Source organism: Physeter macrocephalus, chromosome 20 (genome assembly GCF_002837175.3).
Source record: "Physeter macrocephalus isolate SW-GA chromosome 20, ASM283717v5, whole genome shotgun sequence".
NCBI classification, from domain to species: Eukaryota; Metazoa; Chordata; class Mammalia; order Artiodactyla; family Physeteridae; genus Physeter; species Physeter macrocephalus.
In genome coordinates this window covers 34,451,977-34,477,348 of record NC_041233.1, presented here as the reverse complement: position 1 = coordinate 34,477,348, position 25,372 = coordinate 34,451,977, and the positions used below count along the sequence as shown (strand labels likewise).

Genomic DNA, 25,372 nt, shown 5'->3' with positions numbered 1-25,372 from the left:
CTAAGATGCTGATGGCATGAATAATTATCTTAGAGAACAAAAAGCAGGACCATGTGTAGTTCTGCCAGCATCCCGGTGCTGCAGCTGTAGGCGGTGTTCCTCTGCTCGGGCACAGGCAGCTTCCGACGGTGCCTGCCTGGGGAGTGAAGCAGACAGCCTCTGTTACTAGCCAGAGAGAGTGTCAGATCAAGGCCGTTTGGCTGGTGGGACTTCTGGGGTGGTGTGGCTGGCACCTGGCATTGCTAATGGTGCTAGAAGAGCCTTTCGTCCAAGAGAAAACCAGCTATAACTGAATGGTCCACAGCAGGGACATCACCCCCAGTTGGAGCTGGTTTGGGAAGACCTCTCAGGCATCTCAGAGATACAGGCCTGGGAAAGCTTGGGATCAGACAGACCAGCAAGCTCAACCTGGCCCTGGCATGGGACTAGCCCTAAAAACGTCATCATTTCCTCATCTAGGAAGAGGTCGGATAACTTGTCACGAAGTGTGTTTCTGTAGATGAAATGAGCTGACCCTCATGTAGCACCTGGCACAAAGTAGGGCCCCCTCCATCCCTGAACCAAGCAAGACTCATCAGTGTCAGAACATATCTCTGTCCTCCCAACTCCCTTCTCTAACCTCTCCATCGGCGTCCATATCCTTGTTAAGTGATTATTCTGCAGACTGATTCAGAACGGCTAGCATCTTGTAGCTTCACGTTTAATTACAGCTGGGTTTGTATTGTTCAACAACAGACTCACATGCGCTAGTATTTTCTCTCCAGCTTCCTCACATGGCAAGGGCCTGAGTCTCTGATTTCTTGCGCAAGGAGTGCTAACTGCCCAGGCCCATAAACACACTCAAGTGGGCAAGATGTGTCATGTGCTATGATCCCTGCACTAGATGCTTTGGTTGGTTTCCCCGTCCTACACATCTGCCTCCTATGAGGTCACCATTCCGCTACCGAAGAACCCATAGCTGCTCGTTTATTTTAACATTTGTCATAGCAAATGACATCCCTTAATCTGAGTGTCCCAGCCCTCCAGCCATACCCCTCTCCCTCTTTCCTCTCTTCTTTCTGCCCTGGAGTCCTTCCATACACACACATACATGCACACACCCAGGCCCTGAACACATGTGCACAGGCGTTCACGCACACTCAAGGGCAAGCACGTGGGCTCACTGTGACTCCTCAGCCCTGCCTTCTAAAACACGTGTGATAGCTTTCTGCAGTACCTTCCCTACTGCCCATTGTACAGGACGTGCCCACCTGCTCATCTCCCACATGCTTGGACCCTGTAATTGTCCAGGGAACACCATCATTTTTGCTTTTCCATCCCATTATACTAGCCTATAAGTATTTTATGAATAATTATTTCCTCAATCCTATCCTTAGTGCTTCTTGGTTACTCACCATTTCTGCTCCCTTGTAGTAAGCCATTAGTAGTTCCCAGGAGGTTTTGCTCTCAAGACATCCATGGTTTGAAAATACTATCACCTTTGCACAGAACATCTTTTATTCCCCCTCCAATGTCAATTTCCGCTTTCTCCTTAAGTCTCAACTTAAGCCTCGCCTTTCCTGCTAACCCTGTCTCCTTATCCCCACCCTCAATCTCTCATCTGCCAAGCTGGGATAGGTTCAACATCGTGTTCTAATGACTCTGAGCTTATTTCTAACAATATATTCTGCATGATATTTTTGATCGTCTGCTTACTTGTTAATCCTCCACACTTAGCTATGGGCTGCCTAACATCACTGTAGGATTGTGATCAAATGTGTGGGTTTTTGGATCAAGCCAGTCCTGAGTGGGGAGATGGCTCTTCTACTTGCTGCTTCTGTGGCCTTCCATAGTTGCTTAATCTCCTTGAGCCTTGATTTCTTCATCTGTAAAATGGAGGGATAATAATAACTTCATGAAATTGTGGCCAAGGTTAAATGAAGCAGTACCAATGAAGTCTTAGCACAGTGTCAGGAAGTTAGCATTATTATAGCTTTCTTCTAGCATATCAAGTGACTGCATGCCGGGGAAGCTGACATAATAGAGGGGCTCAGTCAGACATCTGGAAAGAAGGAGCAGAGGGAGGGGAAGAGGGTGAAAATGAAAGCCAGCAGGGAGAGAGGAGACTCAGGCTGTTTCTCCGGAGCACAGAGGATGCAGGCTGTGCCAGGAGACGGTGAAGGCACCTTCACACCCTCCCGGAGGGCTGCTGCTATGATTTGCATTTCAGTCACATTTATGACAGCCTCATAATGGATTAAGAGCCCTAGCACTGATATATTAAAGGTTAATGGTGCATCCTGCTTTTGTATGGATTTGTGGCAGCAAATATTTGTGGGTGTGGAGAGCTGGGAGCCAGTCGTGTTCTTGGCGTAGTGGTATTGCCGCCTGGTGGAGCTGTTTGTGTGGGGCTCCCACCGAGTAGGAGGGGCATGGGAGTTAGGGAGGCAGACAGCAGCTGCTGGGGGTTCAGACCCAGGAGGAGACTCTCAGCCAGTGCTGATTTCCATCGGATCCATAAGGAAGCTTGATCCTGAAGCTTCCAGACCCTGAGAAGGAAGCCCGTGGAGAACCCAGCCTGATCCCTGGGCTTCTTGGTGATTTGTTCCTGGCCTGGTTCTGACCATGTAGCTCTGTGCTGCACCTCCTGGCCCAAGGCTACAGCTCTTCCATTCAAACTCCCCAAGCCATCAGTATGCTTGCTTCTCTGCAGATGACCGGCCCACGCTTGTCCTGAAAGGACACTGGTCAACCCAAGACCTTTCCAACAGAATATCCCACCTAGATAATGGGAAAGTGAGAAAAAGGCTAATTCGTTAATATATTATTCATGCACATAATAACCCATGTTTATTAGAGCATCTACTATGTGCCAGGCACTGTTGTAGGTAGGGGGGGATATTACCACAATTTGGCTGGAACGTCCCTGGTTTTAGTACTGAGAGTCCTGTATCCCAGGAAACCTCTCTGTCCTGTGCAAACTAGGATGATTGGTCATGCAGGTGTAGGCACTGGTGACATTGCAATAAACCAGACAAGTCCCATTCTAGGGGGAGAACTGCCATGAAACAGCCTGTTATATATTTCTTTGTTTTTATCATATAATTTAAAGAGGGTGGTATTTTATAGAGGGTTGTCAACAAAGGTCTCATGGAGAAGGTGACATTTGATGTTCCCAAAGCACTGAGGGAATGAGCCAATTAGAGATGTGAGGGAAGAGTATATCACGTGGAGAAAAACAGCTGCAGAACCCCCAAGGCAGGAAAGCAGAGCAGCCAGTGTGGTGAGAGCAGAGGTATTGGGTCCAGATTGTGTGTGACCTTTCAGGCCATGTGAGGATTGAGGGTGTTTCTTGGACAGGTGAGAAGCAATTGGAGGGTTTCTAGCAATGAGGTCACATGATCTGACTTAGATTTTGAAAGGATACCCTACTCATCCCCCAAGTAACAGACTATAGAGTTAAAGGTGGAAGCAAGAAAACCACTGGGGAGATGATCTCAATATCCAGGTAAGACACAGAGTGGTTCATCATGAACGTGATGAGAAGCAATGTGATTCCGCATCTATCTTGATGGCAGAAGATATCAAACATGCTGAGATTGTATGTAAAATGTGCAAGAGAGGAATCAGCAGTGACCCCATGGCTTTTGGCTACAGCATGTCAAAAATAGAGCAACATTTGACTGAGATGGATGAACCAAAAATAGAGCAGTTTTGGTGGTAGGTTTGGGGGTTTGCGATTCAAGAACTTGGATTTGAACATGGTTGGTGTAGGGACCTAATAGCCATCCAAATGGAGATGTCAGGGGGCAGCTGCCTAAAGTCAGCAGGGTGGATCAGGGCTGGGGTGGTCCATTGGAGTCATCAGTGTATAGATGTATCTACAGCCTATTGACTTGACCAGATCGTGGCGAAGTGGGGGTCACCAGAGAAGAGAAGGAATCTGTGGATTGAACCCGGGACACCCCAAGATTCAGAGTCTGAAAAGAGAACAAGAACTAGAAAGGAGATGGATAGGGAGGTGCCTGCAAGGTGGGAGAACTAAGAAAGAGTGCTGTCCCAGCAGCCAAGTGAGGGAGGGACAGATTGATCAAATAATGCTGGTGGGTGGGAGTAAAGTGAAGACTGGGAATGGGCCACTGTGTTTGAGAGATCATTAATGACCTTGACAGAAGCAGCTTCAGTTGAGTGGTGGGATGAAAACTTAAGCTAGGTTCATGAGAAATGGGCAGAGAGTAATGGAGGCAGTGACCATAGACAGCTCCCTAGAGGAACTGGAGAGTGGTTGGAGGAGGATGGGAACTCAAAGCAGGATTTTTTTTTTAAAGTTAGAAGATGTATGTGTTTGTATGCTGATGGAAATGACCTGTAGGGAGAAGCAATTTCATGATGTGGGAGATAAAGATGACAACTGGAAGGGCAATGTACTTGAGAAAGCAAGAAAGTCTGGGATCCAGGAGACAAACAGAGTTAGAAATAAATAGGAGCAAAGACAGAGCCAGTGTTTTGAAAAGCAGGTATTTGATGGTTTTTGAAAAGGAAGTTCTTTATAGAGAGGCAACTTTCTCTACTGATTGCTTCTACTCTCTTAGGAAATTGGAAGTAGGGTCCTTGTCTGAGAGTCATCTAAGAGAGTGGGAGGGTGAACTGAACAGGGGAATTTAGATCGCCAGGCAGCGTTAGGGGTCACTTGAGGTTAGTGGTCATGATTCTAAAGTTAGGCCCATCACTGTGCTAGTCTCCAATTTGGATTTTCTCCAGCCATATTCAGCTGTAAACACAGAGTTGTTTTCAAACTAGGCTTGATTCTCCCAGAAAGCATGAACTCAGCACACACTGTCTGTCAGACCACATGAGGGGTGACAGGGATCCAGAGATGTACACAGAATCCAGCCCTGAGGGAGCCCACTGTCAAGGTGGGGGAAACAGGCATGTCAATAGCCCCATGAAGTCCAGGAGGTAGGATAGGCTTAGGATAGACTAAGCGGGGAGCACATAGAGGGGGCATGGGCCCAGGGGGGGAATCCACTCTTTCTACTGGAGATGACAGCTGAGCTGATTCCTGGAAGGAGGGTGGGTTTTAGTCACATGAAGGCAGGGAACTGCGTGGGGAACAGACAGTGAGCCTGAGTGAAGGCTCAGAGGTCTAAGAGAGCAGGACATCCACCAGGCTGACACCCGAGAGCAGGGTAGTCTGAGAAGAGGCTGGAGGAGGTAAAACCGGAGTGTAGAAGTCTCCACGGGCTGAGCACCCTTTGCCAATGGTATTGGAGGTCCCCGGATTAGACCCAGTGAAAGATGTGGATATTCAGCCTCTGCCACGTGCCAGGGCCTGGGCTCGGTACCTGGCCCAGAGTTATCTGGCTTGACTGAGGTGATCCTTCAGCACCTATTACTGAGCACCTATTTCTGTTAGCACCTATTACTGATCCTTCAGCACCTATTACTGAGCCTTGCTCACTTCCAGGGTCTAGACTGCATTTAGCAAATCACAAACATGTGCCGCATATGCCCTTCTTTCAGAAACTCATGTCTGGCCACCCCCATCTGCTTTGGCAGCCAAGGGCACCTGAGCTGGGCTGAATCCAAGCAGAAAATGTGCAAGTAAGGGGAACTCCAGCCTGCTTTGGTGAGGGAACCTTGGTCCTGACGGGACCTGGATGCCCAGGATGGCTCAGCCCCCTTGGGGTTAATACGGGCATGTTTGTCTTGCTCCAGGGACAGAAGACGCAACTATCACAGCCCCTTGGAGCCCTCCCCCTACAGTCAGCGGGGCACGAGTGTAATGGGGCAGGAGAGAGGCGTCTTTCTTCCAAGCGGATCTTGGCTGCAGGGGCGGTTGGTGGAAGGGGTGGACGTGGAGGAGACAGACTAGCACAGAGCTAAATTCCCAGGGCCCAGAACTGACACTTGGGTAGCTGAAGGATTTGTGAAATCATTCAGATCACACTTGTGTTTACAACATAATAAAAAATGCAGATTTTACAGAAATACATTTATAAAAAGTGGAAGTCTCACTACTGTTCAGTGCACATTCCTCCTGTTTTTGTCCCTATATTTACATACATTTATTAATGGTTACTCTTTATAAGAATGGAAATATACTACATACAAATGCACTGAGGTGTTTTTTTTTTTCCTTAGCGTACTTTGGGCATCTTTGGATTTCAATAGTAATCAAAGAAATGGGATTTGGAGGGAAAAGAATGTGGAGGGAAGATTGGGGGAGGGGGTGAGCACACATCAGCTGGGTACCCGGTACCCACCGGGCCCTCTGTGACTGGCACGTGGGCCACACTTTTGAAGAAGGGCTTCCTGGCTTCCTGTGTCCTACAAAGAGGCATTTTCCTGCCACGTGACCCTCATCCCGGTGGGTCACTACGTGTCCTCATACAGTGTTAACCTGACAGTTTCCTGAGCTGGGATTCTGATCTGCAGTCACTCAGATGACAGCCTGTGGATACAAAGGAGCCCCGTGTAATATCCAGCATCGCCTGCCCCAGCCTCCCGGGGGGGGGTCCCTGGTCCATGTTAAGGGGGCCATTCCAGGGGAGAGAGGCTGATGAGCTTCGAGCCTGCCGGCCTCTGCTCCTTGGAAGGCAAGCGTCTCCAGGTCTGAGCCCTGCCCTCAGCAGTCTCTACTCTCACCTCCTCCCAGACCAGGTCAAGAAAAAGTGGTGAAGAAACACACGCCCTCAATGTCAGCTCCAAAGGCTAAAACACCCCCCTGCATACTTCATATAATCACTTCCTCCATCATTTTCTGTAACCCTTACTTTGCTTTATTACTACTCTTCGTAGCACTTTTCATCACTGGAAACATGACATCGGCAGTCGGCTGACTACGTCCCCACAGGCCACATCTGGCCAGCAGCCTATTCTCCTGCAGCCTGCAAGCTAAGATTGTTTTTTCTTTTTTTGAAACATTTTACAATGTTCTAAAAAAAAAAAACACCCCAAAACACAAAATCAAGGAATATGCAACAGAGTGGTATGTGGCCCTTATTGCCTACGTACATGCTCTCTGTCCCTTCCCAGAAAATTTGCTGACCCCAGCGTTTTGTAATTATTTGTTCTTTTGTTTGTTGCTCATATGTTTGTTTCCCTCTCCCACCTCCATCATGCAGACTCCGCAAGAGTGGGAACTTTGCGTTGCTCATATCCTTAGACCTAGAACAGTGCTTGACAGAAGCAGGTGCTCAGGAAATAGAATATTTTTTTCATTGGATGAAGGAAAGAATGAAGACCCTGAGATGCCTTTCAGGGCCCAAGGTTGAGAAGCATCTTGGAGTGTCTCAGCCTTCACCTGAGGTCCTGTTCGCCTTGAAGAACCCAGGTCTGGGGTGGAGAGAATGGGAAATGTGGCAGAGCCCTGGATTGGAGCCACTGCATGGGAGAAGGATTAGAGAGACTGGAAGCACAGGGGGAGCCCTGGGAAGAAGCTCAGGAAGGGCAGGGAAATGGGCAGCTCTTGTACCCAAACGTCCCGGAAGGAGGTTGTGGAAATCTGACCAGGCAATCCCAGCTGATTGGCACAGCACCATTCTTGTCGAGTCAGACACGAGAGAGAAAAGTGAGGGGGCTTCCCTGGTGGCACAGTGGTTAAGAATCCGCCTGCCGATGCAGGGGACATGGGTTCGAGCCCTGATCCTGGAAGGTCCCACATGCCACAGAAGCAACTAAGCCCGTGCGCCACAACTACTGAGCCCACGAGCCACAACTAGTGAAGCCGGTGCGCCTAGAGCCCGTGCTCTGCAGCAGGAGAAGCCACCGCAATGAGAAGTGTGCACACTGCAACACAGAGTAGCCCTCGCTCGCCACAGCTAGAGAAAGCCCATGTGCAGCAACGAAGACCCAACTCAGCCAAAAATAAATAAATAAAATAAATTAATTAATTTAAAAAAAAAAAAGAAAAGAAAAGTGAGGCTGCCAGAATGATAGTAAAGGCATCTGTGGGCTATAGTTATGACAGCTTCAGATTACAAGGATGAGCATCCCCACCTGCCTGTAACTTTTGGGGTACCCCACTATTTTCTTTTCTCTCACTCTCTTTTTCTTTTTGGCTGCATCGTAACATGTGTGATCTTAGTTCCCGGACCAGGGATGGAAGCCGTGCTCCCTGCAGTGGAAGCACAGAGTCCTAACCACTGGCCCACCAGGGAATTCCCATTCCTTTTCTCCTTAAGCAAGAATAACAGGGCTTTGGGATTTAGATTTATGAGACCCGTGATGATGGCAACCCCACAGTTGTTGAAATCTGTTTTACATATACTGTATATTGATTCTCCTCTTGTTGCAAGTGTATTTATCTTCATTGCCAATGTAAGTATTTCTGTAACATGCAAAGATGTATTTATACATTCTGTGTTATTGATTTTTCTCATGCTGCAAACAAATGTATCTCTTTGTTAATGAAAATGTACCTGGGAAATAGTAAGATTGATTTATGGAGAAAGGTACGGGGAGGGAGGGAGGTGGTGCCGGGCTGGGTAGACTGTCCTTGGCCACAGCTGAAGGAGACATTGTGGGACTTCCAGAAGGTGCCTCTTTAATTGGAGGAAACTGCTCTCAGAGGCAAGCGATGCTTACAAAGTTCTTTTGTGAGACAGTCTGATGCTGATGTGCTCACAGGAGTCAGCTATGCTTTCAGCTAGGGAAGAGCCCAAAAATCAGCCATCCAGGCCAGGAGATGCAGAGAAGCAGCTCCTATTGGTCCCAAACCCAGTTTCAATAGGGTTCAATTGAGTAAAAGACACTGGCTCAGTGGAAAGCATGGAAGAGAGGCTAAGCTTTGCCATGGGAGGATTGTAACAATCATTGTTACTAAAAGGTGAAGTAAGGAGATAGGCAGCCGAGCACAGAGCTGGGTGTCAGCTGCTAAGTGTGCATGCCTGCACAGGACACTTAATTAGTCAATCCAGACACAGGCAGGCTTCCTTTTCTAGAAATCCTTTCTTTATCTCTGGCCAACAGGCTAGGTGCTTCTCCTGTGTGCTTCCAGGACCCCTCATGCAAAACTCTGCTTTAGTCCCTCTCACATTGTTTAGTTACTGTTGGTTTGCTTCTCTGACCACTCATCACCCATCACTATGAACCCCTTGATGAGGCCCACCATCCATTCCTTGCCTATGTGCCTTACCTAGTACCAACTAACTAGCTAAGTAGCTAGCTAGCCAACTGTGGATGAGACACCTGGTTGAATGACTTCAGCCAGTTGCATCATGCATGATTTTGGTTTATAGAGACACCACCTGTGACAGGAAGATTTCTCCATCTCTGTGGTGAGGGTGCTTGGACACTTGCTAGCAGTTGTTGCTGAAGAGACTATTTTGGGAAACATGCTAAATTAAGTGTGCTGCTAGTGCAGCCTTCTCCAGGCTAAGCCTCCCTTGCTTGTTTGGATGGGCATCTGATCTGATGTGAACATCTGTCTTCTGCTGACTGATGGCTTGGAGCCTGGATGGCTGGCTGTTCTTTATTCCTCCTTCCATGTCCCTTCCAAAACTGAGCACTCGGACAAGAGGGTGAGTGCCCCAGGGAGATGACAGCTTTGGTCCATGAGTAGTCGGGCCCTCCCGCCAGATTCCAAAGAGCCTTAGGTTTAGTCACTCTGAAATATGATGGTAGTACTTACTGTGTGTTAATGAGCGTGGAGACCTTCCTTGAAAGAGGCAATGTGCATTTCAGATGGGAAAGATCCCTCTACACAGACTCATGGCTAACAGGAGGTGATGGATGAAGGCCAGGGGGCTGGCACAGCAAAGATGGTGGTGGTGTTTTGGGATGGGGACAGTGACCTCTAAGGGGACAGAAATGGACATAAAGCCATTAACATTTGGGCTCCCTGCTTGCATTCCAGAGATGCTCCCTGAGCCTCTGGCCAGGAGCTCCGTTGTGAATAAATACCAAGAGGAGAGAGGAAATCTACATTTCAAACATGGGGATGAAACAGTAGTGCTGAACTCCTTGGCAGTTACACATTCTTTCCAGACTCACGGAAACTGCAGTTAATTTAGAGCAGTTCAGTATTTAGACTCAACTGTGTAATTCATCCTGATGTTTCCCATTCATCAAAGCCTTGTGTTTGTTTGTATTTACCTTGAGAAAAATTAAAACTGCAGGGAAAAAAGATCCTCTTCCTTTCATTACAGGCAGATTACGACAGAGTTACAACCCTTGGGGCCCTTTAAGCAAAGGAACATCTTGCTTCAATTAGATATAAATAATGAACAATAATTAGAAAGATTTCTTCATCAAATTTGTTATTTTGCGTTTTCTTTCATCTGTAATGTATTGAAACGAATACTGAGCTCTGTTTCTGGGCCATGTAGCAGGGCCTGAAGCAATTCCATGGAGTGTGTCTCCAAAACAGGAGGAAGCATCCATTGCTGGTTCCTCTGTGTGCAGGCTGTGTAGGCTGCCAACTGCCCTGGATCTAGTGCTGAGGATGCAAATACTGGGCTACTTTGGCTCCATCTACTGAGGACCCAGCCATATATTAATAGCACAGAAGTATTGCTACTAGTTACTGGGCACTGAGTTTACATCATTCACTGCTCTAAGAGTTGAACACATATCACCTCATTTCGTCTTCACAGCAGCCTCTGCTACAGGCTCTGCCTCTAGCCCTATTCTTTTAAACATTTGGGAACAGAGGCACAGAGAGGTCAGCTAACTTGCCCAGGCCCATAGTGTTAGAGCTGGTGGAGCCGAGAGGCAAGGCAGGTAGTTGGACTCCAGAGCCCCTGCTTTACCCATTCTGCTGTGCTGCTCCCTGCAATCACAGTGAGATCTTAACTGCCATAGAAGCCATGCAGGGTATAGAGATGGTCAGGAAGGCGGGGGATGCCGATGTCTTCCCGCAGGGAAAGGCGGCAGCTGGAACTTCAGGGTGTTTGCAGAAGTGTATCAGGTGGATGAGTAAGATAAAGCTATTCCAGGAAGAGGGAGCTCCATGGTTTGGTGCCATAAATGGGGACTGTGTGGGATTTCTCATTTCAGCCTTGGCTTTGGGGTCCTGTGGATGCAGGAGCAACAGGGGAAGATGAGATCAGAAGGTAGAGGTTGTGTAGATCAGGTGGAAATGACTGGATCCCTTTGTGGGAACGGTGACTCAGTGAGAGGTGGGGATGATGATTCTGGTTGATTAAAAGGAGAGACAGATTCCCAGAAGAGAAATAAATAAAGAGGGATCAGGTTGGAGCCTGGAGAGAGAGGCTGGCTCACCATTGAGCTTTTTGTTTTTTTGCAGTTCTGTCCTCTCAGCACACAGAGTCAGGTACTGCTCATCTCGGGACAAGTGAAAACTTTATGCCAGTTGGTCCTTCCTGATGTGACTCTTCCTTCTACCCCAAGGAAGGCACTGTTCCTCTGCCCCCAGCTCAGACATCTGCTCCTGGACAGCTGGTGGACCTACCTGATGTACCCTCTCCCTGCATCATGCACCTGGCCTGAGCTACTTGCTTCTCCTCCATGTATAACAGACCGAGGCTCTCAGAAGTGCTTTGTTTTATCTTCATCACCTTTTGAATAATTGTCAACACTTCAAAGTCAAGAGATTTCATGTACAAACCCAGATTTCTTTCTTTATTGAAAAACAAACTGGGCGGAGATTCTTAAAAGGCAACAATTGGGTGGAACTCCAGAACAGCTGCAAGCTTTGGAGGGAACATGCCTCTTCACTGACACAACCTCTGAGTGTGTGTCTGCCCCACGCCATCTCTGAGTGTCAGAGACCAGTCACCATCGTCAGTCTTGCCAACGTGTTTCTCTTCCCTGTGCTTCTGCAGGAATTTGAGTTGGAGATCTTCAGTGTACAGCCTCCCATGTTGCCCTGACTCTTTCATATTGTGACTGTCTATATGTTTCTACAGCTAGACTCTAAGCTCTTTGAGGGCAGGAAACATATCTTTCTCATCCTTTTGTCCTTCAGGCTCAGCACAGAACCTGGTTTTAGGTGTTCAGTGACATTATTGAATTAATCTACACTGAGGAAACGTAACTGGGATAGAATGAGGCCCTGGCAAGTGGTGCTCCAGACTGAGGGACTCATACTGCTGGGGGTTGGCAGTGAAGGATGTGGACAGTGGCCACAGCCAGGCTCCGACCTCAGGAGGGCCTTGTAGCCCATGTGTGTCCCTGAAAGTTGCAACATGTACCCATGTTTCATGGCCATTTTGTATTTCAGGACGTTCCAGGACCTGTCCAAACAAGTGGAGATGTCTTACGGCACCGTCCGGGATTCTGCTGTATACGAGTACTTCCGAGCCAAGGGCACCAACCCTCTAGAGCAAGACAGCACATTTGCTGAGCTCTGGAGGACCATCAGCAAGAATGGAGGGGCTGACAACTGCGTGTCCAGCCCTTCAGAAGGCATCAGGAAGGTAGGCGAGAGCTGGCCACCTGGGCATGTGTGTGCTGTGACGGGGCCATGGGGACTGTCATCCTTGGGGTAGGGCATACCTTCCCAGAGGCATCTCCTTTGAGTATCTCTGTCACCTGCAAGGCGATCCATGTTAGCAGCCTAGATAGACACTTCTCATAAGCACGTGGGTATCAGGTAAAGAGGCACACATTCTTTAGGTAGACGCCCATTTTTGGCCGGAGAAGCAAAGGGGCTGGTCCTTATGGCCTTTCTAAATTTCCAAAGGGTCAGGGAAGAGCAGACAGGTTAAGCCCAAGACATGGACCTCCCTCCTCCTGGGCTCAGAGGATGGTGGCGCAGAGGGCTCTCCCCACCCCAGGTGAGAACACTTGGCTAAAGCAGACGCAGAAGACCAGGTGAGAGGTATAGAGGGAGTAGGGAGACAGGGTTCAGGGGAGGGTGGGAACACTGCAAGATCTCGCTGTGGAGCAGAGGTGTGCTTGGGAGATGGCGGTAAGGACCACAAGCCCGGGATGGAGGCTGAATGGGAGGAGGAAGGGCAGAAAAAGGTTAATACATTCTTCAGCAGTGGGTTAGACTTTGCTCATTTATTACAGTGAATTTCCACAGTGACCCGAATTAATCATGATTATCCCATTATACAGATGAGAATCAGAGCCGTGGGTCACACTCCTCGTTAATTTTGATGCCTGGGGTTCCAGACTGAGGGGTTTGGTATTTATCTGCCACATGCTGCAGAACCCTTGAAGGTCCATGAGGAGGAAGGTGGTGGGGTGAAGGCAGGTGTCATCAGGACGTTGCTGGTGGTGGCACCTTCTTCCCGATGACCCTCACATGCAGAGGCTACTATCTCTTGGTCATTAGTGAACGATGCAAGAAAGACGTGCGCCGTGGCCAGCACTGCTGCCTCTCTGGGTAGACCAGCTGTCCAGCCTGTCTCACTCAGCATCTCTTCCCTTCTGTTCCCTATTCAGCCTTCCCCACCACCTCTGCGGAACCTTCACACACATGCATTCACACACACACACACATACATGCACACACCTGTCCAGCCTGCCTCAGTGTGTCCTACCTTTCCCTACCCATCAATTCTACCTCTGCGGAACCTTCTTACAGGCTCTCACACAAAGTCACTCATGCACACGCTCCCACTACTCACACACACTAATGCACACACATAGTCACGTACACACATACCCATGTCCTACATCCCCAGCCATTTGGCCATCCCTTAGCCTTACTGCAGAGGGCAGTGGATATAAGGGGGCAGTCTGCAGAAAGCTTAGGGGCCACTAGGGCCTGCCACCTTGCTCTTCATGATGAGAAGAGGCCTCAGCAGTTTGCCAGCCCCTCTCAGGAGAGCCCCAAATGGGTCCAAGGAGAGAGGCAGAGCCTGAGTCCTGCTTCAGAAGCAATAGGCCCTGGCCCCTGAAGGCAGTGCTTTGTGTGGCGTGGGAGCCCCCGGGGCACATGTGCTCACAGGGCAGTTAGCTTGGGGTGGTTTCTCCCTGTTATTTAGCAACTGGAGCAGCAGAGAGTGTCTGGGCTCTGGGGCCTGGCACGTTTGGGTGTGAATCCCAGTCCCACAGCTCACCAATGATGTAAAATTGAGCACACCACTCTTCCTGTCGGGAACCTCTCAGTGTTGAGAGAGGCCTGGGCAACTTCCTGTTTCGGGTTCCCTTTAGACACTTAAAACATTTAATAGTACACGTTATGGTAGATTTGGAATGTTTGTATTTAACCGAGTGATATCTTGACAAAAATAATAGAATGCAACATAAATGTGCTATTCCCATGCTCACAAGGTTTATTAAAACCTCTTACGTCCTCGTGCACAGAGAAATATGGCGCTCTCACCTTGAGCTGCTGGGTCTTCTTTCATCCCTGACAGTGGATCTTCGTGGCTGTAGGTGACCTCATTTGGAGATAATGAACACAAAGTTGATTTAAGACCTTTTATGAATATAAGGCTTGGGCCAAATGGCCTTCGAGTTTCCCTTCTCTGATTTCCTTGTCTCTCACGGAGAGCCAATACTCCCATCCAAACTGGATGCTTATGAAGATTCATTGCAACAAGGCTACAAAAAGAACTTATAAAAGAAAAGATAGCAGCTTTTGACTTTATCAAACTTCTGTTCATTGCAAGGCACTTGAAAGAAAATAAAAAGGCAAGTCACACACTACGAGTGGATATTTACAATGCATACAATCAATATAGGATTAATATCCTATATGGATGTTATATGAAGAACTTTTACAAATTAATAAGAAAAGCTCAAACAATTTAATAGGAAAATGGGCTAAAGACTTGTACAGGACTTTCACAGAAGAGGTACCACATATGGCCGATAATCATTTGAAGAGATGTTCAAAGTCATTAGTGTTTCCAGAAAAGGAAAATCAAGACCATAAAGATATATTACTCACTTGACCTTAATTAGACTTGCCCCAAATGAGAGATGGTAGAAAGGATGGGAGTAACAGGGGGTTAATTGCTGGTGGTAGTGTACTCAGTACAGTCACTTTGGAAACAAGTTTGTCATTCTAGTAGAAAATGGAACATTTGCATACCCTATGACTCAGCAATTCCACTCCTATACATCCACCCAAAACAAACTTCTGCAGCACCTCAGAGATAAGAAAGACCATAGTAGCATTGCTTATAGAGCCAGGACCTTGGAAACAATCCAAATGAGCATTAACGAGTTAAAAAATAAGACCTGCAATGAAACGAATGAACCACAGCTTCATGTAATAGTATGGATGAATCTTAGCTGAATAATATTGAGTTAAAAAAAAGAGCATTAAAGGCAATTTCATATAGGTCAACTAATATAGGTCAACACAGACCTACTAGAGCATGGACTTGAGGACATGGGGAGGGGGAAGGGTAAGCTGTGACGAAGTGAGAGAGTGGCAGGGACATATATGCACTACCAAATGTAAATTAGATAGCTAGTGGGAAGCTGCCGCATAGCACAGGGAGACCACCTCTGTGCTTTGTGACCATGAGAGGGGTGGGATAGGGAGGATGGGAGGGAGGGAGACGCAAGAGGGAAGAGATATGGGAACATATGTATATGTATAACTGATTCACTTTGCTGTAAAGGAGAAACTAACACACTATATTGATACAGCCACTATGGAGAACAGTATGGAGGTTCCTTAAAAAACTACAAATAGAACTACCATACGACCCAGCAATCCCACTACTGGGCATATACCCTGAGAAAACCATAATTCAAAAAGAGTCATGTACCACAATGTTCATTGCAGCACTATTTACAATAGCCAGGACATGGAAGCAACCTAAGTGTCCATCGACAGATGAATGGATAAAGAAGATGTGGCACATATATACAATGGAATATTACTCAGCCCCATAAAAAGAAGCAAAATTTAGTTATTTGTAGTGAGGTGGTTGGACCTAGAGTCTGTCATACAGAGTGAAGTAAGTCAGAAAGAGTAAAACAAATACCATATGCTAATATATATGGAATCTAAAAAAGAAATGGTTCTGATGAACTTAGGGGCAGGACAGGAATACAGACGCAGATGTAGAGAATGGACTTGAGGACACGGGGAGGGGGAAGGGTAATCTGGGATGAACTGAGAGAGTAACATTGACATATATACACTACCAAATGTAAAATAGATAGCTAGTGGGAAGCAGCTTCATCGCACAGGGAGATCAGCTCAGTGCTTTGTGACCACCTAGAGGGATGGGATAGGGAGGGTGGGAGGGAGATGCATGAGGGAGGGGATGTGGGGATATATGTATACGTATAGCTGATTCACTCTGTTATACAGCAGAAACTAACACAACATTGTAAAGCACTGTACTGCAATAAAGATGTTAAAAAGAAAAAAAAAAAGAGCATTAAAGGCAATTTCATATAGGTCAACTAATAGAAAATAACATTCAACATAACACCCTTTTAAACACAGGCATACACACATCCAAGGTAATGATAAAATATAAGACTCAGGGTAGGGGTTACTCCAGATGGGAGAGACAGAGCCAAGAAGAAGGAGAGAAGCGTATTGTTGGCTCTAAGTCAAGGTCAGTGTTAGCTTATAGTCACAGTCTTTCCTTTTTTTTTTTTTTAATTTTTCATTTCTCATTAAAATAAATAATTAATAAGTTAATTTTAGAAGAGGGCCATTCCTAGACAAAAGGACACGTGTCCTGAACCAAGGGTTGTGATTAATCTCATTCTTTGCACCTACCTACTCTTTCAAATAAATAATTCCAGGCCAGCCAGGCAGAGTTTGATTTAAGACACACCAGCTGCTTCTCTCCTTGCGGGCGCCCAGGTGCAGGCCTCCTCGTGGTGTTCCTCAAGAAGGCCAACGCCACCAATAACGCCCTCTGGAGCGCGATAAATCTGGAAATGGGTCGTTAGAGAAATATCTCCCCATCATCCTGTTTACTCCTAGTCCATAGTTGGCACCTTAGAAATCATCACCCTCTGGTGATATTTAGGGTCTTACGCATGAATAAAACAATGTTAAAAAAATAAGTGGTGGAAGATGCAAATAAGGGGTTCTTTATAAATGCCTAAAGCTTCATGGTACAGAATCTAACCTTTTTCCAGTACAGAGGATGTGTTGCTTTTATGACACATTCATTTTATAAACCCCAAGCCAGCTTTGGGGTCACAAATCTCCCTCTTGCACTTGGATCTTTAAGAAAAAGAAACTGACTGTCAGCACTAGGCAAATGTTAAGGGTTTTATAACTAGTGTCATATAAGTGAGTTTATAGTACTGTCAGAAAGTGGAGTGCACTACATTTTTTACTGCAAGGAGAGCTCAGACTCCACTCTCAAACCTTTCTTCTGCATGTGCCTGTTTGGGTGGCTACTGTACTTACATGCTTACCTGAATCTCTTCCTGTCCCCTGCCCCCTATGGGACTGCTCCTCACGCCCCAGGTTTTGACTTCAAATACCTTATGAATCCCCAGCCCGAAGCACACCAGACTGGGGTTGGCTGTGCCCTGAGTGAGGGCCATATCCTGAATCCAGAAACTGTAAGGAAAAGTCCAGCATATTGGGAAATATGGACGTGATCTTGATATTCAGGGAGGAGGGGCTTCTCCGAATCCCAGACAGAACCCGCGTGGGTGCAATGCAGGCCGCCTGGCAAAGGTGAGGACTGGATGCCCCCAAGGATATCAGAGGAAACTACTTTAGCAAGAGGAGGATGCTCCAACTTCTAATTTCCAGTTACTCTTTGGTGACCCTGGCTCCATTTCCAGAGAGTGCTTGGTAGTGGAACAATGTCTAATTGCTGCTAAAGTCAAGGAGCTTGGTGGTGAAAGTAACCTCAGAGAGCTGCTATTATTATTTTTCCTTGGGAGTGCTGCAGCTTTTAATGACTTGAAACCAATTTAGGTGGGAAATTGCTTAGCAAGAGGTGATCACTTTTGCACAGTATCAGAACCAGAGAAAGGAATTATGTCATGGTTGCCCCCACTGCTGTGACCTACTCCTTCAGGCCAGCCATCACTCAGATAAGGAGGGGGCAGCCCTTTCTGGGCCCTGGCAAAGAAAGCAGAAAGGGATTTGGAAGCGGGGGGAAGTTTTATTTATTTATTAAAAGCCCACAGTGTGCAGTTTTTAGAGCAAACCTGCCTGGTGCCCAGTGATTCTCAATAAATACTGAATTGTCCCTGAATGAATCACCTGTTTGTTGTCTGACTGAGCAGACACACATAAATCAGGGGTGTAGTTGTTGCCATCAGTGAGTAGGTTACCCTCTGTGAATTCCTTGATGGGAGGGATGAGGTAAATAGCTTTATAGTCCCTTGTCTCTTGATACCCGCCTCTTAGGAAAGAGATCCTGCTGGTCCTTGGAGAGTAGAGAGGCTGCCTTCATTTCTCTCAGCCACCTGTACTTGTCAGGCCTGACGCAGACTAGAGCAAGGGTCCACAAACTATGGTCCATGGGCTAAATCTGGCCCACCACCTGCTTTTACAAATAAAGTTTTATTGGAACACACACTCGGTCATTTACATACTGTCTGTGGCTGCTTTTCTGCTACTTCAGTAGAGTTGAGTAGTTGTGGCAGAGACCATGTGGTCTCCAAAGCCTAAAATATTTCTTACCTGGCCCTTTGTAGAAAAAGTTTTGAGGATCCCTAGCCCAGAACCATGGGTGCTCCAGGGATACTGCCCATCAGTCAATGCCATCTGATAACTTATAGACATATCCAGTAGCTTATCATCTAAGCTCTATAAAACTACCTACTAGAGTATATAAGCACATCTAGCAGGTAGTTCCTCCTCTGGCTTTATGTCATCTAATAGCACGTCGGCACATGCAGGGATACATCATCTAGCTCTATGCCATTACCTAAGTTCCGTACCATCTAGTAGCATACAGGCTTTGTCCTTTCTTGTTCTTTTCAGGCCTACCTCTGATAACCCACAGTCTTTGCCCTCACTACACTGGGACCCAGCCTCACTCCTGACCTGGCCTAATTCCCCCCTGAAATCTACTGAGCAGTCACTATGTACCAGGCACTCTGCCAAATGATCTACATATATTGTTCTATTCATCCTAAACAGAACTACTTGATTATTATTGTCTCCATCATGTAGAAATGGGACTGACCCTCAGGGAGATTAAGTGGCTTGTTCAGGGTCACGTGGACGTGAGTAAGCCGTGGCGCAGTCATGTCTCACTTCAACCTTGCCTCTTCCCATGGGGTTACATCCCCATTTCTATACCCAATATGTCTGCACCCCCTTGCATACTGTTTACTTGTGCTTCTATTTCTCTTCCTCTTTTACACCAAAGTAGCAAGATATATGCCTGGCTCCCATGTTTGAAAGCCTTAGCTCTCTTTCCATGTGATATAGCAAAGGTTATTTAAGTCTGTGATTTTATCTTTTGATTTCCCAATTATTAAAAATATCAGAGAAACTCTGGGATGCAAAATTGAGCTGGCAAGTGGTTCGAATTTGTATGATAATAACTTTGTCACATGGAATCTGACTTTAATATTGTCGGTAAGACTTTTAAAATTTTTCTTTAGCTTGATCAACTCTATGAAGTAACATCCAGCATAACCCAATTTCTGTGCAGTGTCAGGGCTAACCCAGGCTGCCAATTTATTAAGTCTTTCCATAAATCAAACCTAATATTTAATAACATTGTCAAATAGAATACAGTTTAATAGTTTAAATGTCAATCTTCACAGCTCATTGGGCTCTTTGAATAAATAGACAAGTAGCTTGTTTCAGACCCTGTGGCTGGAGATAGTATTTTTCAGATGGAAGTCACTTTGCAGTCAAGCAGTTGTAACAGAAGGTTGTTTTTTCCACTCAGTAAATAGCGCTGAGGTCATAAAGTGTGAATGCAAATGCAGGAAGAAAACGGACCCACAAATCTTATTTCCACGCTGATCTAATGCTTGCCCTGGCGCCGGATTGAGTGTGGGTATCACCAGTCAGCTGCCTTTATTCCTTGCCCTGGCTCTCTGCTCTGTGACAAGGGACACTCTCATTGTACACACTCCCTGCTGAGTGCCAGGAACCATACCTTGTGGCAGAAAAGGTGGTCCCCAGAAGGACTACAGTCTTCCATGGGAGGATCAGGAACTCTGATGCCCCACAGTGCCCTCCATTTGGAGGGAGCAAAGTGAGGAAGCATCCTGCTTCCACGGCATACTGGAAGTCCTTACTGGGGAGTGGGAAGAGGCTTACATGGGATGGCACTCCTTTCTATCTTGGGGATGCTAGGTTCAGTGATCCGGAGGTTTGGTCAAGTTGATGAAAGGGATCCTTTGATGCAGATCTGACCCCCCAGAAAAAGGACCGGTACAAACTAGGCAGCCCTGTGCGGTGGAAACCAACAATGCTGTTCTCTGTAGCAGCAGTGGGCTTTGTAGGCATGCTCCAAGGCACATATTTTGTCCTTTTTCTGCTGCTAAGTCAGTGCACATTGAGGATTCTACATGCCTCCTTCCTTCTCAGACACTCACAGACGTTGGATAATCATTCATCTCTATTCTTTTTTTTTTTTTTTTTTGGCCACACTGAGCAGCTTGTGGGATCTTTCTTAGTTCCGACCAGGGATTGAACCTGGGTCCTTGGCAATGAAAGCGTCGAGTCCTAATCACTGGACCACCAGAGAATTCCCCATTCATCTCTATTGTTTCATTCTTGCTCAAAAGGCACTATATCCTTTTTTAAAAAAAATTTTTATTGGAGTATAGTTGATTTACAGTGTTGTGTTAGTTTCAGATGTACAGCAAAGTGAATCCGTTATATATATATATATATATATATATATATATCCACTTTTTTATAGATTCTTCTCCCATATAGGCCATTACAGAGTATTGAGTAGAGTCTCTATGCTATACAGTAGGTCCTTATTAGTTATCTATTTTATATATAGTAGTATGTATATGTCAATCCCAGTCTCCCAATTTATCCCTCCCCCCATTTTACCCCCAGTAACTATAACTTTGTTTTCAACATCTGTAACTCTATTTCTGTTTTGTAGATAAGTTCACTCGTACCTTTTTTTAGATGCCACATATAAGTGATGCCATATGATATTTGTCTTTCTCTGTCTGACTTACTTCACTCAGTATGACAATCTCTAGATCCATCCATGTTGCTGCAAATAGCATTATTTCATTCTTTTTTAAGGCTGAGTAATATTCCATTGTATATATGTACCACATCTTCTTTATCCATTCCTCTGTTGATGGACATTTAGGTTGCTTCCTTGTCCTAGCTATAGTAAATAGTCAAAAGGCACTATATCCTTTTTGCAAGTTGGATGGTCTCTTCTCTTTATTCCCTCATTTATTCACTTATTCATCCATTCAATAAATGTGATTTGAACAGCTGCCTCCTAAGAGCTTGGATATGTGAATTTAAGTTCCACTTTCAATCAGATTTAATCTGTGGCTTTGGTCAAGAGAATTCACATCTCTGAGCTATCTGTGAGACTGAGACAAGCCTGCCCAGATGAGTTGAGTTTACCAGTGCAAAAATGGAAAGTGTCCAGTGTGGATTGCAGTACAGGGTTGACATTGAGTAGATGTCAGCAAAATGCCTTAGCACCTACCGTATATTAGGAAAAGAACATAATAAAAATATAAAGACAAATAACACTTAGTCTTTTTATGAGGCATAGTTGACAAACAATTAAATGCACTTATATTAAATGTTTATTTCATGGGTTTAGACTATTATGTACAACTGCGTAATCACCACCCAAAAGAAGATAGAGTCATCCCTCAGTATTTGAGGGGGATTGGTTCCAGGACACTGCAGATACCAAAATCCATGGATGCTCAAATTCCTTATATAAAATGGTGGAGTATTTGCATATAACCTATAAGCATCCTTCTGTGTACTTTAAATAATCATCAATCATTATAAAATTACTTACAATACGTGATACAATGTAAATGTTATGCAAATAGTTGTAAATACAATGTAAATGCTACACAAATCAGTGCCAGCATGCACACAACAAATTCAGGTTTTTCTGTTTGGAATTTTCTGGAATTGTTTTTTATATTTTTCATCCACAGTTGGTTGAATTCTCGGTACAGAACCCACAGATACAGAGGGCCAACTCTGTAGAACATTTCCATCACCTTGAAAAGTTTTCTCATGTCACTTTCTAGAAACGTCTCTCCCTAACCTCAGAAGCGACCACTTATGAATTTCTGGTACCAGAGGTTAAATTTACTGTTCTTGGAATTCATATAAATTGAATAATATAAAATATGTATATTTTTGTTTAGTTTCTTTCACCCAACAAGTATCTATGAGATTTAACCATGAAGCTGTAGATATCAGTACTGAGTTCTTTCTTCTTTTTTTTTCCTTTGAGTAGTATTCCATTATATTAACAAACCTTAATTTGTTTATCCATTCTCCAGTTGACATACATTTCACTTATTGCCAATTTAGAGCTATTATGAATAAGGCAGTATGATCATTTTTGTACAAAATTTTGTGGATATATGTTTCCATTTCTCTTTGCTGAATACGATAGAGTGGATTTTCTGGGTCATAGGGCAGATGTATGTTTACCTCTGTAAAAAACCTCCTGACCGGGCTTCCCTGGTGGCGCAGTGGTTGAGAGTCCGCCTGCCGATGCAGGGGACACGGGTTCGTGCCCCGGTCCGGGAAGATCCCACATGCCGCGGAGTGGCTGGGCCCATGAGCCATGGCCGCTGAGCCTGTGCGTCCGGAGCCTGTGCTCCGCAACGGGAGAGGCCACAACAGTGAGAGGCCTGTGTACCACAAAAAACAAACAAACAAACAAAAAACAAACCTCCTGACCACCTCCAATGTGATTATTCTATTTTACAATCCCACTAGTGATATCCTACTTATGTGCTTGTAAGTTCCAGTTGCTGGACATCCTAACCAACATTTAGTGTTGTCAGCCTTTGGGACAGTAAATAATTAACTGGCTGTGAGTTTATCTCATTGTTTTAATTTGTATTCCTTTGGTGGCTAATAATTTCCAGCACTTTAATGTGCTTTTTGGGCATCCATGTTGCTTCCTTGGAGAGGGGTGTGCTCAAGTCCTTTTTAAATTTTTACTGGGCACTTCGTCTTTTCATTGTTGATTTAGTTGAGTTTTTAAAAATATATTCTGGATATAAGTCCTTGATCAACTATAAGTGCTCCAGATATAATTCCCAGTCTGTAATTTGCCCATTCATTTTCTTAATGATGTCTTGTGGAGAGTAGAAAATTTTAATTTTGATAAAGCCCCGTATATCAATTTTTCTTTTCTTTTGTGGTTAATAATTCTTGTGTCCTAAGAAAGTTTTGCCTACCTCAAAGTTCCAAGTTTTCTTCTAGAAGTTTTACATTTATGTCTACGTTGCATTCTCAAATTAGTTTTTGTATATGGAATAAAGAAGTAGTCCAGATTCACTTTTTTTTCCCCATGTGTCTATCCAATTGACCTAGCACCATTTATTTAAATACTTATATTTAATTAACAAATGACTAGGTGCTTTGATTGAAAATCAACTGGACGTATATGTGTTGGTCTGTTTCTGGATTCTCTATTCCATTCCATTGATCTATATATCTATTCTTATGCCAACAAAAAAAGTTTTGATCACTACAGCTTTATAATAATTCCTTAAATCAGGTAGTGCTTTCAACTTTGTTCTTCTCTTACAAGATTATTTGGTCAATTCTAGAACTTTTGCACTTCTGTTTAAATTTTATAATCATCTTGTCAATTTCCTCAAGAAAGCTTGAGATTTTGATAGCTATTACATTGAATCTATAGATCATTTGTGGGGAAACTGATATCTTTACACTATTGAGTTTTGTAATACGTGAACATAGTTTTTCCTTTTAAAACATCAACTTTTGATATTATTGATCTTCTCAATTGTTGTTATATCTTATTGATTTCAGCTTTTTTATTTTTTTCTTACTTCTATTTACTTTGGTTTCAATTTGCTCTTACCTCTTCTCGCTTCTTAATGTTGAAACTTAGATCATTGATTTTACTCCTGTTTTCTTTCCTAATATAAGTATTTAAAGCTATACATTTCCCTCTAAGCACTGTTTTAGCTGAATTCCATGAATTTTTATATGTTGTGCTTTCATTATCATCAGCTCAAAATATAAAGCATCGGACTCAGTCTTTTTCTTCAGGTATCCCTATTGAGTTCTGGAGGACAACAGATGGCTGTGATTTAGTGTGGAAAAGGGTATGAGAACAGAAATTGGGGATTTATTCTGCTTAGTGAAGTTGAGGAAAGCTTCCGAAGGTAGTCCTGTCATGTACCTACATTTTACAATCCAAATGCCTCAATTCCTTTTCAGTTTTGAAGATCAAATGTGAGAATGTGAGAGAAAACTGACAAGCAGGAAATAAAATACACAGAAAAATAAGGGAAACCAGAGAGGCAGAAAAGACAGTGGAATGCCATGTGAACAAAACTTCATTTTTATTTCTACTAAATGTATAGTTTCCTTGTAGGAGAATGACGGTAGTGGTGTTTTCCCTGTTTAACAATTGCTATCTACAAAACCCCTTCTCTGGGTCTCAGGCTGAGTTCTGGCTGTCTTGACCCTGTAATATACCTGAGCCTTCTTCACATGCTTTAAATCTGTGGTCCAACCCAACTCCAAGGGCACTCAGGTTAAATAGCCCCCAATCCATGACAACGTTTAAAATAAGAGGTTTTGAGAGGAAATCTTAGATTATACATTTATAATTTAAATGTGTATGTCATTTAAATAAATATATGTCACCATTTTTAAAAGTTTAGACTATTTCTAAAAATAAGCAGAAAAGAACCAGTTAAACATATTTTTTTCACCACCTAAATAAGGCTCTAGGAATTCTTGTGGGTATTTCTGGGGAGTCTTTTTTGAATCTCTGCAAATGTTTTACATAATTATGATGTTAGAGAAAATATGTTTTATCCTGTACTTTTTTAACACTGTTGTAAAACTTTAAAAATCATTTTAGTGGCTACTTAATATTTATCAAATAGATGTAAAATTAAACATTTCCTTCTTGATTGTCATTTGGGTCAATTCCAATTTTTCACAAATACAAATAACATTATAATGAACATCTTCGTGCCTCATGGTTTTTCAGTTACTATATTTATTTCTTCAGGTCAAATTCTCAAAAGTAGAAATATGGTGTCAGAAAAGGATATAAACATTTAAAGCTCTCAACAAAATATTCCTGAGTATTGCCAAAAGCAGGGCTTTGAATAAATTACATTCTATCTTTGGGATCAAAAGAATACTCAGGCTTCAGTGTTGTTTTTTGTTTTGTTTTTTCATTAAATCCTTGTGGATTTATCTTTAGTAGGAAAAGCCTTTTAATAAATTGGTATTTTTCTACTTTTTTCAAATCCTTTATAGTGATTTTTAAGAATTTCTTTCTCTTTCTCTTTATATAGGTACATAGGAATTTTTTTTTTTTTTTTTTTTTTTTTTGCGGTACGCGGGCCTCTCACTGTTGTGGCC

The 25,372-nt window shown here is 44.4% G+C and overlaps 1 protein-coding gene across 1 annotated transcript in view; it reads left to right on the top strand.

Annotated features, from left to right (window-relative positions):
* The window catches only part of GRID1 (glutamate ionotropic receptor delta type subunit 1), a 704,191-nt gene that overhangs the window by 633,274 nt on the left and 45,545 nt on the right, over positions 1 to 25,372 (top strand). The window contains exon 13 of the mRNA XM_024132152.3: positions 12,167 to 12,362. Coding sequence (XP_023987920.1) covers positions 12,167 to 12,362 — 196 coding nt within the window. The remainder of the gene's footprint in view (positions 1 to 12,166; positions 12,363 to 25,372) is intronic.